Source organism: Rhopalosiphum padi, chromosome 1 (assembly GCF_020882245.1).
Source record: "Rhopalosiphum padi isolate XX-2018 chromosome 1, ASM2088224v1, whole genome shotgun sequence".
NCBI lineage: Eukaryota > Metazoa > Arthropoda > Insecta > Hemiptera > Aphididae > Rhopalosiphum > Rhopalosiphum padi.
The window spans coordinates 21138855-21153303 of record NC_083597.1 but is presented as its reverse complement, the minus strand read 5'-3'; the positions used below and the strand labels follow the sequence as shown (position 1 = coordinate 21153303).

The following is a 14449-nucleotide window of genomic DNA, read 5'->3' as shown; positions in this document are numbered from 1 at the left end:
GTCGAGAATCACCAGCGAAGAACATCAACACTCGACATCAATTCCTGACGGGAATATTGATATTGTCAGGCAATGAAAACAAATCAAATGATCAAAATGATGGCCGGTGGGAGTTTGCGGTGTTTATGGTAATCGCGGGACTGGAGCTTATATAAAAATTATATAAAAACCACTTGTTTCGTCTATAAATCTTATTATTTTTAAGTGATCTTATTTTTCAAGTCCGATACTTTTATTATCTATTGTTATATTATGTATTGAGTTTAAATGTTTGGAAAATATACTTCAGCATTTTTTTTAACGATGTTGTTGCGCTTGTTTCATTATATGACCTTTTATATTTAATTGAATAATCATGCACACCGTATGACTCAAATTAATTATTCACAAATAGATATTGAAATAGTTAAAATTAAAACATTATGTCGTGACCTGATAATTTACCACACTATTACCACCATATTATCATTGACATGATGTCTTTCCATAGAGGTCTAGACAGACGCTGATGTGTTGAGCTAAAATCCGAGCATTTGCATGCATAATACTTTTATCGGTCTTAGAGCATAGTGAATAGAAATAAAAATTACATTTTATCAAAGTGTTAAATAAATAACATTGAAGAAATTGTCTATATTCATATCAAAATTTCAAATTGTCTTGAAAAGGTAATTTTTAGATATTTTATGATACAATCTGTATTTTCGGGTTTTAAAACTGGACATTTTAATAAATGTTTAATATTACCAATTGTGTAAATATGTATTTATTTTTATCCCTTTATTGTTCTTGACATATTTCATAAGTCTTTGCCATCGTTTTCATCACGCCATAATGGTCACTGTAAAATTAAAAAAATACATTTATAATACTTTTATTTTATATTATTAATATTTTAAAATATAAATTAATTTATTTTAACTTATTAAAACAAATATAAAAGCCTTCAAAAATTATACCTGAAGAAACAAATCGTCTATAGGCCTGAAATATTTCAATAAAATATTTAAATTATCAATATTATGAAAAACAACTATTAATAATCATTAAATAAAAACAGGAAATGTTTATTAAGTGTTGGGTTTACCTCGTCATAGAGTATATCACTATAATGGATATTATGTTAAATTTGAATTCAATGACAAAACATTTCATGGGAAAAGCGATTCTGGGTAGCGACGTCAGTCTATATTTCTAAGGTTATTTTATTGTAAATTATATTGTTATTTATTATATTATTATTTATTTATTTTCCTATTTATAATAAATAGTAGGTTGAATTATTTTTTTCCAAAAACAAACAACACATGTTTTATACTGATTATCATAATATTATTTCAAGTAATATAAATAGATGTTATTTACTTAAAAGCCACTATATCATCATTCATCGGTTCATGGAATAATTAGCTTAAAATTAATTTAAATATTTTATATATTTTATTGTGTATAGTAAATAATAATATAATACGTAATGAAGTTTCAAGTTTCTACGATTAATATTATTTAAAAATCACTAAGCTTACAAGCAAGTATTTAATATTTTCTTCGCTGTCCGGAAAAACATTGAATAATTTAAGTACTATATAATATTTTAGGTGGTTGCTTTTATAATGCAACACATAATTTTAATATCGTCAAAAATTATTTAAAGATAAATCGTTAATATACGACCCAATATACAATGTCGTCGAAATTTGAAGTTTTCGCACTAATTAATACGTGTTTATTTTATTAATTCGTAAACTTTTTTTTTTAAATTACAATACAAAAAAAAAAGCATTTAAAGAATCTTTACATTATACTTTTAAATTTTTTTTAAAACAAATAAAAATGTAATCATGCAAAAATTGAAAAAATAAGATTGACGATTATAAAATGTTAAAAATAAAAGAAAAAGAGCTAAAATATTTTTAAAGTTATAATATCATGTTTAGAAAATGTTTGTACGAATATTTTCTGAAAAATAAGTCTCAGTAATATATTCATTTTTAGATTTAAAAATAATACAATATTGAGTTTATTAAAAATTGGTCTTATATAAAACTTCGATTTTTGTCTCCAAATTAATAATATTTTGAAACCCATTTCATTTATAAATTGTTGAAACAAGATGCTAAAACGACGGATATTTTTAATTCAAAGTATCAACTAGATAGGTACAACTGCAGATTACACAAGTTTAATTTTATTAGTGTAAAGCGCATTCATTCAGACATTTTAAATTTTAATATAACCACCAAATTCAGTAGATTTTAAGTTAAAATATTTTAAACATTAAGGATTTAGAATATTGCGCTTTTACTTGTCATACATTTAATCATATTTAAAAAATAATAATTAATTAGAAGGAGAGAACTATTTTAAGATCAATATTTTTCCAAATTAAAACAAAAAAAATAATAATAAACATGCTCACATTACAAAGCTAATACATTTATAGCTCCTCTTGGAATCTTTTATTATAATAAATTTTAAAAATGTTTATATTCTGAGCGGAGCAACGAATTTATTGATTTTATAATGATGTGTATTTTTACGTGTATGGCTACACAGTTAGTTGTATAACGTTTCGATTTTGAACTCTGAGGGTTGCTTTGAATAGAAAATTGGAACTAGTTAAGAGTGTACTTTAAAGTGGTCAAAATGAAAAATTCTCAATAATTTATTTTATAAACAAACCAAAAGTTAAGGAATAAATTTATTTATTTCTTTATTTTATTATTATTCAAAGACGAATAACCACAGAAACTTAAAATTTTCACCAAGTATTTATCATTTTATAGATACAGGGTGATTCTTTTATCAAAAAAAAAATCATTATTTCAAAATCTATTAACGTTTTTGAAAATATTACATAATTTTCAGTCGAAATAAAACAACATTTTTTAAAATATTTTTCGTCGTTATATATTTTTTTAAGTTTTTTCTTTTTGAAAAATTACAACATACATTTATAAAATTCCATACTGTGAAGTAAAAATATTTTTTAGAAAATGTAGATACATAAAAAATTGAAATTCGGACGAGTAGTTTATGAGTTATAGTATTTTAAGTTAAAGTTGGCCGAGTCATTTTGTACGTGGGATACGCTGCAAAATTGTACTACTACGCTCACCTAACTTTAAATATTTATAACTCATAAAAATAATTGTTATAGGTATTCTGTGTAATTTAAATGAACCTTATAGTATTTCTGGACGTCCGTGATTTAAAATTATTTTGAAAGAATTTTGGATAAGATGTTCACAAAATAAACTTTTTGTGACAAGTGTAAAATGAATCGTTATCATTGTGTTGAAATGTTTTAAGTACCAAATATTCGTCTTTGAACCGGCCACTCATGTAAATTAGTTCAGATTGTAGTAGACTGTAATGGAGCTATACCGATATTTTTCCAGTTTTATTTGCATAAAACACTTTATTTATTTGGCAAGATACCCACTGAATAGTTAATTCGATATTTTTAATAGCTGTGTAAGGAATTCATGTATTGTTTTAAGTATAAATTTAACGATTTCTTCTTAGTCGGATTCTAGTTATTCTCCCAACGTGAAGGTAATATGTTAAATCTATTTACTGTAACTGGTTTAGAATTTACGGTTGAATAAAATATTTCTGATATATAGAAATGTTTTATTCCATTTCGTAACTATTAAACGTTTGTTATACTCCGACGCAGTTGTATGATATGTAAGAATAAAACATACATAAACTAAATTTTTAAATGTGTATAAAATATAGCCTATATTACGATTGGAAGAACTCAATATATTTTATTGTTAAGGTATCATTTAATATTATAACACGGGATAGTACTATTAATTAATTGTTTTGTGAATACTTTAAACTTTGAATTTTCATATTTATTTTTACTTTGAATTGAATTTTTACCGATATTTTGCATTAAAATAACAAAATGTAAGTGATCGATTTTAATTATTTACTTATTTAAGAAGACTCCGTACATTTGTATGCGCTATTTCTGTCTTATATATTATCATATAACATTTTCATTCAACCATTCAAATTTTGTGTACCTACTTACAAATTTATACAAGAATGGATTCATCTATAATCAATTTTATAGGTATGAAAAAAATATTTTATACTTTAAATTAGGTATGTTATCTGTACTGACCGATATTAAATAACTTGTTTACAAATTAAAACATTGTAAAAAAACAAACGAGAAACACAGGCTATGTTCTTATCTTTAAGTTCAGTTATATGTAGGTAAATGTAATCTAATATTAAAGTTAACAACAGAACAATGCAAATGTGAACGAAAATTGCTTGTGTTCATTTTTGTAAGATTGAGACAAAATATCCGGGTGTTACATCCTCTTATTGATAATTTGTATTATAACACAAATGTATTTAATAATACAAATCTATTTTAATCTATGCATTTATTTATATTCTATTTTTTGATTCATAATCGCAATAATTGCATTTTTTTCGTACGTGAACCACGCTAAACTTATTTTTTGTGTGCTTTAGAATAAATATATAAATAAATAAATATTTATTGACTCATTATTAAATTAATGATGTTTTACTAATAAGGAGTTTTTTTCCAAATTGTGCATAAATGTTTATGATAAATATATAGGTATCTTACATTGAAATAACTGTTATATATTATGTATAATGAAAATTTATGTTATGTGACACAATTCTTACTTATTTTAATTTATAATAGATCAATTTAACACTAAAAAGTAAAAGGTATTTTATGTATTGATCCATAGCCTGTGCTCTCGGATTTTACAAAAAAGTCAATAAAGTTAATAAAACAGCGTCCTGTCATTTAAGCTTTAACACAAATTACAATTAATATACAATAGGATCTCGATAATCACAGGCTAATCCGAAAGACGCGGTCATCCGAACGGCTTCGAGTGTACATCGCCACCGTTCCATTATTGTAGACCAATAAAATAATATTCATAATGATTATTACGACTGCATATCACACATGTGCATCGTCGGATTTTATTCGTTGATAACGATTATTAGCTGCTTGTAATACTATGTAGTGATTTTATTTTTGACAAAAAAAATTCACGAAAATAGTGTCATGTAAACATATTCATAGGTAATCCGAACAAATTCGGTAATCCGGACGACCCAATCTCGTTCGGATTATCGCGATTCTACTGTAGCAATAAAACTAAACCCTTTAGAAAAAAATACAAATAACATTAAATATTCTTGTTCATCTATAATAAAAATGATCAGTGATATTATAACGAATTCTAACTATACTCGTTAATAAAAATCATAGAATCATAGTTTTTTTTTATTTTATAGATAATAATATTATATAAAATAGATAAATTCAAAAAAAAATGTAATTCAAATGTTATTTTGTTTTTTTAGATTCTTGAAGCTTATTTGTCAGTTGACACCATTTGAAAATAATCAAGTTGCATAATATGAAATTATGACAGAATCAAATAGAAATCGAGTTGATCGGGATGGATGCGAAGGAACATGCAAATCCACATTCAAAAAACCAAATCTAAATGGAGATCGATTAAATTTTTACCTGTTAATAATACTGTACATAATACAGGGAATTCCTGTAGGCTTGTCTGGAGCTCTTCCAATAATTTTACAGAGCAAAAAAATGATGACCTATGAAGATCAAGTAAGTTTTAATAATACTTAAATTTTAATATATTACTTTAGAGCACAACAACTTAGAAATAAGTAAAACGTGTACAATGATAATTTTGATGATAGTGAAGCCGCAATTATTGATTTTATTAGGTATATATATATAGGTATCTAACTTAGTTTACTATACATAACACAAAAACCTAATAAACAAGTTAAATATGACATTTTGTAGGATATAAAAAATGTAGGTGCCAATTGCACACATTTACCAATGTATCTATTTCCCTTACCGTGTAAAATATAAAAATACAAATATTCATACTTAAATTATTTTAGCATTATTTAATTTTACTAATTAAAACGAAAAATTATTTTTATTTAATTGTTAATAAATTATAATATATATTGTTTATTATTATCAATTGAAATATTTCTTTAATTATTTGTAATTTTTTTAATATTATTATTAAATAGTTTGACCAATATAACTTAGTTAAAAATGTATTAAGCACAAGACAGAATAAAAATAAATGTATTATACATATTACATAATAAAACTAGTTATACTTAAACAATATCATAGTTTTAATAATATATTCAGAATTTGTATTAAGAATGATGGAGAGGAGGTTGAAAGGAATTAATTAAGATTAATCGTTTAGCCTAAAAAACAGGAAAACCCAGTCATATTATTAACTTTTATATTATATGATTAATGATAAAAAAATTCCTTATTGTGTAATAAAAATAAGTAAAATACATTTTTCTTTTTGCAATTTATAAATAAAATAATTTAAATGATTAGAGCTAAAAATTACCACTTAGGTGGATCGACTTTTTTTAATATAAATTTAAAAAAAAATTGTCCAAGAGTATATTTAATAGTATGTATTACTTATTTGTAATACATTGATTTATATCCATATAAAATATCTCAAGTATTATAATATAATAATACAATTCGTATCATTTGCATAAATTGTAACTGTAATTTTCTTATATTAGTATAAATTAACGAATAACAAATTTCGTTAACATGTCCATCTTTAAGAATGTTTATTATACCTATACAATGTAAAGAAAGCAGTATTTAGATAAGTGTCTTTTAGTATTTTATTTGTCAATATAATATTATACTTTAAAAAAAAAAATCACTGTAACTAGACAGTTTTAAGCTGCTTAAAAACTTTGAATTTATCGTTCAATCAGTTTCACATCATAAGATTTTTGCTCTGAAATCACTTGTCATTGTCATCTATGTAAACTTGTTTTTGTTATTAGATACATGTGAAAGGCAAAGGATTAAACTTAGGTGTGGCTTACTCTTAAGTTCTTAAACCAACGGCAATTGTCAGTGGTCATATATCGGTCATTAAAAAAAAAAAAAAAAAATTGATAGATTGGAAAATTAAAATTTGATTATAAAACCGATATTTTAATTTTTTTGTACCTAGTGCGAAAACATGTTTTAACAATTTTTTTTTAAACGGCTAGCGCAGTGTTTGTTAATGATATTTTTTTTATAAAATAAAGAAGTTTGAAAAATGTTTGATACTTTTATAATTGATATTATTAAAGTTATAAATTATTATAATATTACCTAGAAATATTTACCTATAAGACTACAAAGTGGTCCGGCAGTAACTTTTATAATTCATAAAATTAATTAAAATAAACAATGTTTTAATTATTATTTTAGAAGTAGATATAATTGTTTTGAAAATAATACACCAAGTCTGGTTTAAATTTACATTTAACACTCTTGAAAAATAATATTCATTGAAATGTATCCTTATAGTTGCTAATTTTACTGTGTCATTAAAAAATCACAATAGCTTATTATTTGTATTTGATAAATAGATTATTTTAATACAAAAAAACTCATAACTTTAGATTTTGAGAAGAATGATGTATGCATTAGTTTTATAATGATTTTGCATTTTTCCCGTTTGTATTTGAAGAATCATTTAAAATAAAAATTAATCGATCAATTTTAAATATTTAAAAACGATAAAAAAGTTATGGTAAAATGTTCGATCTAGATTTAAATAAAAATTTAAAAAAAAACAAGTTATTTAAAAAAAAGAAACGCTATCTTCAAAATCACAAAAATATAATTATTGTTTCTTGGTTAATAAATGTTTTTAATTTTTATACCTAAGGCCTGAAAATTAAATTCAAGGTGTTTCAAGTTGTTTTTACAAACATTTTAAAAGAATATGAAAATAAATTCATATTTTTTTTTATATGCATTTGAAGTACATATTTTAATAAAATTTGATATTTAAAACTTAATTAAAAATAACAATTATAGTTATTTTGATATTATTTCAAAAGTATTATCTTAGAGATTTGGAACTTTTCGTCAATCACAATGATATAATATTATTATATAAATATATAATATACATGAAATGTTTTTGGAAAAAAACGAATTAAGCTTATTAATAATACACTGACAATTATAATTTTAAATTTAAATTTTAAAATATCCTCAAAAATATAGACGGACAGGTGGTCTTTTCTCATAATCATTTTCCATAATAAACTGACCTATTCAATAACAAGATACACTCAAAATCCACTATACGGCAGAGTGACTTTTTCGGTTTTTTCACTATTCATTTATTTAAAGTTCTAATAATATTTATACCAATGTATTATAATTGAGTATTGTTTTTCATATTTTAGGCTGCGTTTAGTATTTCATTGTGGCCTTACAGCATGAAACTTATATGGGCTCCAATAGTAGATGCACTTTATGTTAAACGCATAGGCAGGCGTAAAAGTTGGCTAATACCCCTCCAATTTTTAATGGGTACGTACAATACATTATTTGTTCATTATATTATATTTTTTTTAAATGTAAGTACTGTTAATTGAATATTTAATTATTTTATACATTTTCCATGCATTTCACGCAGCAAACTGCAATTATTGTAAATTGTAATAAATAATTATATATATATATATGTGTGTGTGTGTGTGTGTGTGTGTATTTTTTTGTTTTATTAAACTCTGGGTTTTATTATATTATTTTTATTTTTTTTCAACATTTTACAGGGGTACTGGTACTTTACATGGCCAGTAACATTGATGATTGGTTACCTGAGTTAGGAAAACCAAACTTAAAAATGTTAATAATCGTGGTTTTTGTCGTTAATGTTTTATCAGCTACTCAAGATATCGTCGTCGACGGTTGGGCATTGACTATGTTGAAGAAGTAAGCACCAAACATGATATGATTGATTTTATTTTATTTTTCACAGGGATATTGTTTAATTTTGATTTTGTGAACAGGAATAATGTGGGTTATGCATCGACGTGCAATTCAGTTGGAGTACCGTTTGGAATGTTCTTAGGATCAGTTTGTTTCACCCTGCTTGTATCAGAGCAATTCAATGTTACTTATTTTCGAGCGGTGTCTGGCGCAGGAGGACTACTTACTATGAAAAGTACGAAAATAAAAGAAACTTCCCTAATTTCTCGAAACGTACACTTGAGTACTTGACTAACCATTAATTGAATTTGTTAATGGGCTGTATATATACGTATGATGACATTTACTATGCTCAGATGTATTGATTAAGATTTATTTTATAACAATTGTGTTTGGAATCAATAAAATGTAAACGTATATTTTAATTGGCCCGTCACATCATTATTTATCTTAAATACTTTGTTTCGCATGATGATAGATAGAAAAATCAAATAATACAGATAATTGATTAAAAATTGAAAATTTTTAATTTAAAGAGGACACATTTTCAATTCAAGTTACAATGAAAATGTGAAAAATTAAATTAACGCCAGAAAAAATACATTTCGAAATTCTAATATTGTGATGATAATGCTCTCTAGAATATTTGTACTTTTCACTATATACTAATTCCAAAGTATATGAAATCGCCTGTTTTCTTATGTAATTTTGATAAATTTGATTCATCGTGTCCAAAATATAGTTTAGTTTATGTCACACTCCTAAAAAGCTATAGTATTTCCTAAATCCTAATCATATATTTTAACCAATAATGTCTTACTAAAATAAAATGTCTTTTTTATCGACAGTATTGAGCGATTTGATTAAAATATGTTTGTGTTTAAATTACAATAAAATTACAATCGCACTGTATTTTATACTTTTTATTTTTATAGGTTATTTGTATGGTTATGGCACCATGATTTTGGTGATAACATCTATAGTGGGCATATTTAAAAAAGAAAAGGATAGCAGATTAGAGGAAGGACATGTGAATATCAACGTATTTCAGAATTATAAATTATTATGGGATATTTTGAAGCTACCTCGAATTAGAATATTGGCTGTAGCTTTAATGACAACTAGGGTAAGTATTAACTTAGTGTGATAATATTGATTAGTTAATTAATATAAATTAGTTATTATTACATCAAGATATTTAATTTAATTAAACAAATTAATTTCAGTAATGATATTGTGATTACAGGTAATTTTTTTATTACTCATGATATTATATTTTATTCATCTTTTAGATTGGGTTCACTGCAACAGATAATGTCTCAAATTTAAAGCTTATTGATGCCGGTGTATCTAAAGAAAACATCATGATTATTACCTCGGCTCTGTATATTATAAAACTGATTATGCCTATATTTGTATCCAAATTTGTTACGGGCCCGAAACCGATGAGTTATTTCCTCAAAATAACACCTTTCAGGTAAATAAAACATATAAATTATATTGTTTACTTAGATAAATTTAAGTTTTATATTATAATTGTTTTTAATCTAAAAAGCAACAATAAATCTTAGTTTAGATGAGCGGAGTAATGGATCGACATTTTACTAGATATCCTTATGTGTCAATCCAACCCGCTCAACTAAATTTAAAATAATTAAAACTAATTAACTAATCGCTCAAAATATGAAATTATAAATATTTACTATCATTAGAAAAAACAGTAAATAATACATTTTTTTCAAAAATGTTTTGTAACGACTTAATATTATATAACAAAAATATTTCATGAAACTTCAATCCTTTTCGAGAAATTAAATTTTCATTTTTTCTTTAAAAGAACCACTTTTCATACTATATAAAATATACATTATATCCATAACAATATAATTTTATTTCAGATTACTCTGGTGTATTTCTTATGTTGTATTGGTTTATTATACACCGAGTTTGATACGAAAAGATGGCCTTGTTGCTGTGCCAACATATTATAATTTTATAATGGGATTAGTATTAATATCGAACGAGGTAGGTTAATCTACATCACTCTGTCGTACACATATCCAATGAACTAATTAATTCATTAGTTTATTCATTTTATTATATGTATTATACAAAGTAGTTTAGGTGATGTTTTGTAATATCAGATTTAAAGTATAACTATTTAATTTACTAAATAGGATAAATTTGAACAAACCACTATGCAAATAAATGTCGAATACTCTGTCACGTTTATCATGTGTAATTCTTAATTTTAAATATGCTTAATAAATAATATTAAGTATTAAATAATTGTTTTCAGATGCTGAGTTTCTTCATGTTATTAACATTATTTGCTTTCTTTTGCCGATTGAGTGACCCTCGTTTCGGAGGCACATACATGACGTTATTCAATACATTTTTCTATTTGGGATTCTTGCTATCCAATACTTTTGTTTTGAAACTGGTGGATTTTTTCACTTATAGAAAGTGTTCGAATGATGATCTGAACAGTTGTTCGGCTCTAGATTTAAAAAATGTAAGACTCTTGTAATTTTTATGTGTATAATAGCTATACTACGAGATAATTTAAAATACAAAAATACACATTGTATATTATTTTAATAATAAGTATGCCTACGAATTAATTTTTAATTTTTATTGCAGTTATGCAAAGAAAATGGAGGAAGTTGTGTTATATCTGTGGATGGATATTATATAGTGGTTTTCATGAGTTTGATCGTTGGATTTGTTTGGTATGGTGTTTTTAGAAATATAATCAAGAAATATCAATCACTGAGCATTTCTCATTGGATGATAAATATCAAACGACCTGTAGCCCAAACAGCAATCGAATCATGCCTTATACCCTCGTGATCAAAGATAATTTAAATATTAAATGTGTCATTGTGTAAATTTTTACTTTGTAAAAAGTATAATAAAATGTTTTTAATAATCATAGTTTACAGTGTAAACTTGACACAGTTTTTGAAACATTATTTATTCCGTTTTTTTAAAAAAATCAACAACAAAAATTGATTGTGTGTTCATAATAATTTAAGTTACTACCTAATTATCTCACTATCCTAAAATTATGTAATATGTTTCATTTTATTGTTTATAGTTTTCATAGTTGTTAATGTTGTCATATTTTTTAATAAAATGTAAAAAATACTATTGATTATTTATTTGATTACTCCGATTAGAATCTAAATTGAGTAATATATTATTATTCTACGACTTGTTTTAGCAGAGAATTGCAACCAGTTTATATATCTTCAATCTTGTCATACGTTTTTCGATTTTGTCGAGTGTCAATTATTATTATTAATTGTTTTTGTTTGTATATAATATCTTTCATCGTACATCTAATATATAGCCTCAATGTCCCGTACAACATAAATGATGTATTATGATACCGACGTAAATATCTCATGTAAACCGTTTCAAACAACCGAAGAGTATAGTGTATTGATGTGACGTAACGTATGTAATATAATTGACATTTTAAAGTTGGTCTCGTACGGAGCGATTTAATAACGCGTGATTGAGGGTTTTATCTACTATGGATGACCATCCACGATGAACATTGACTAATAAAAAAGAATTGCAGTGCAGCAGTAAAGGGTCGACCTTCTCGAATTGCGAGTTGTTTAATTTCCATAGTTTATTTTTCGTGTTTTCTTTGATGGCTTGAGTCTTAAGTTTTAACAATTTTTTAAGTCGTATAATTCTGATATACTTTCTTTAATATTTGTCGTCATTAGCAGAGTAAGTGATTACTGTAATTTAAAAGTGTAATTTCATTGTGAAAAGAATATCTGTAATAATTAGTGAAACGATTAGTGTTTTTGAGCTACTGATGCGTACTTATATATAATTAATTTATCGTCACATGTAAATGTGTTTCATAATATTATGCAAAGTGAATTATAGACAGTCCTATTTAATATGTAGTCTACCGACATTTTTCTGAACTAAGCTATATATTCTTATTATAATTAAACCATTGCAATAGAATTGACAAAAAAAAAAAAAAAATAAAAAGTGGGCAAGTGAGTAATTCTGCTATGCAATACGTTAGGTATCAAGTGGGTAACTGCAAGGGATGTTTAAATTTGAATTAAATGGTATATTATTGTTATGAAAAACGATTATGAGCGGATACGGTCTGTCAGCCCGTATCACTAAATATATTTTATGATATGCTTTTTTATAAAACTTTTAACACTAAGTATCACTTAATATTACGGTAGATTGATATAATTTTTACCAAAAACATTAAATGTATTGTAATAATACTATACATATTAATTATACCATATTATATTATTGTTATTAACTTTTATGTTTGAGGGTTTCCACATTTTTATGCCTCCGTCCTCACGTTATTTCATGTTATTATTATTTAGTTAAGCTATCAAATTTATTTGTTGTATATAATAGGTAATTTTAAATATTATAAATATACTTTGTTTAAAACAAAACATTTGAGATAACATTATATTCATTGTTATTATACGCAATTTCGCACAAATCTGAGCTACAAATTTCTATAAAAAAAACAATTGTAATTATACATTTTTCAGATTTATTTGTTTAAGTTTGAAATACTTATCAGGAATATTGTACTACATTTTAAAACTTATATACATTTATATACATTTTTAAGATTTCTATACATTTTTTACTACAAAATACTTTTAGTATTGGTAATTTTTATGATTTTGACGAATTTAGTAAAAATATGAACTTCAAATGCATTTAAACTAAAATTGAGTATATGCGTATTTTTAATAATTTTATACTAATATAATAACATGTTATATGGGAATTTTCATTAAATTTTTTAGGAGCCTTGTCTCAATGAATAACTTTTAATTGATATCTATAGAAAAAAATCCAAAATTTCTCATGCCTATCTATAGCTCAAAAAGAATAAAAATTAATCCATACATAGAAAATGACAATATAAACATTTGATGAAAATGTCTAGATCTATGATTATTCGTTTTTGAGATACAACAAAAAACAAAAATAGTTTGAAGAGAATAGTTATGCGGGTGAATATCCTAAAATGCTAACTTCACTAACGGCAGACGAAAATGGATATAGGGAGCAAATGAAAACAAAAGTTTGTGAAAACAATAAAGTGATGTACCATATTATACTTAATTATTATTTGTAATTTTTTTATAATTTGAGACGTTTTAGGATAACAGTGTAGTAGTATACTGTACCTAGGCTGCATTGTTTGAATTTATTTTAATCACACACCAAAGCGATTGGTGTATTTTTACAAAATAACATTTTTTTTACTATTGACGATGAAATATAATATTTGCATTGCTCGTTAGTCGTTAAAGCCTATTGGTATTTATAATATATTGCGAGTGCATAAAAACAACTAAACTTTTACGTATACTAAAAATGTATTTTTGGTAAACCGCATATTACTTATACTGTATGATATTATGCACACACACACACACACACACACACACACACACACACACACACACACACACACACACACACACACACATACACACACGCACACACTGTAGAATGTAATTTTACGAAAGTGTATATAGTCTCCTGCTACAACTTTTAGACGTTATACGA

At 24.8% G+C, this 14449-nt stretch overlaps 1 protein-coding gene across 5 annotated transcripts; it reads left to right on the top strand.

Moving 5' to 3' along the window:
* Window positions 1-532: 532 nt before the first annotated feature.
* On the top strand, window positions 533-12008 carry LOC132917843 (acetyl-coenzyme A transporter 1-like). Of its 5 annotated transcripts, none has more exons than XM_060978789.1 (10): window positions 533-668; window positions 5386-5656; window positions 8320-8446; window positions 8692-8851; window positions 8929-9083; window positions 9784-9974; window positions 10141-10325; window positions 10747-10873; window positions 11148-11363; window positions 11492-12008. In XM_060978789.1, exons 2-10 carry the CDS (start codon window positions 5450-5452, stop codon window positions 11699-11701), a joined length of 1578 nt encoding a protein of 525 aa, XP_060834772.1. In that variant the 5' UTR covers window positions 533-668; window positions 5386-5449; the 3' UTR covers window positions 11702-12008. The 5 variants fall into 5 exon arrangements, with proteins under 5 accessions (XP_060834772.1, XP_060834774.1, XP_060834775.1 ...); XM_060978791.1 differs by lacking the exon at window positions 533-668 and adding an exon at window positions 3488-3558; XM_060978792.1 differs by lacking the exon at window positions 533-668 and adding an exon at window positions 3557-3693.
* The last annotated feature ends 2441 nt before the right edge of the window (window positions 12009-14449 follow it).

Bases quoted from the DNA above. Each gene is read 5' to 3' on its own strand.
- LOC132917843 (XM_060978789.1), top strand. From the start codon at position 5,450: ATGACAGAATCAAATAGAAATCGAGTTGATCGGGATGGATGCGAAGGA. The intron at 10,874-11,147 runs GTAGGTTAATCT...AATTGTTTTCAG, and splicing joins TAGTATTAATATCGAACGAG to ATGCTGAGTTTCTTCATGTT. The intron at 11,364-11,491 runs GTAAGACTCTTG...TTTTTATTGCAG, and splicing joins CGGCTCTAGATTTAAAAAAT to TTATGCAAAGAAAATGGAGG.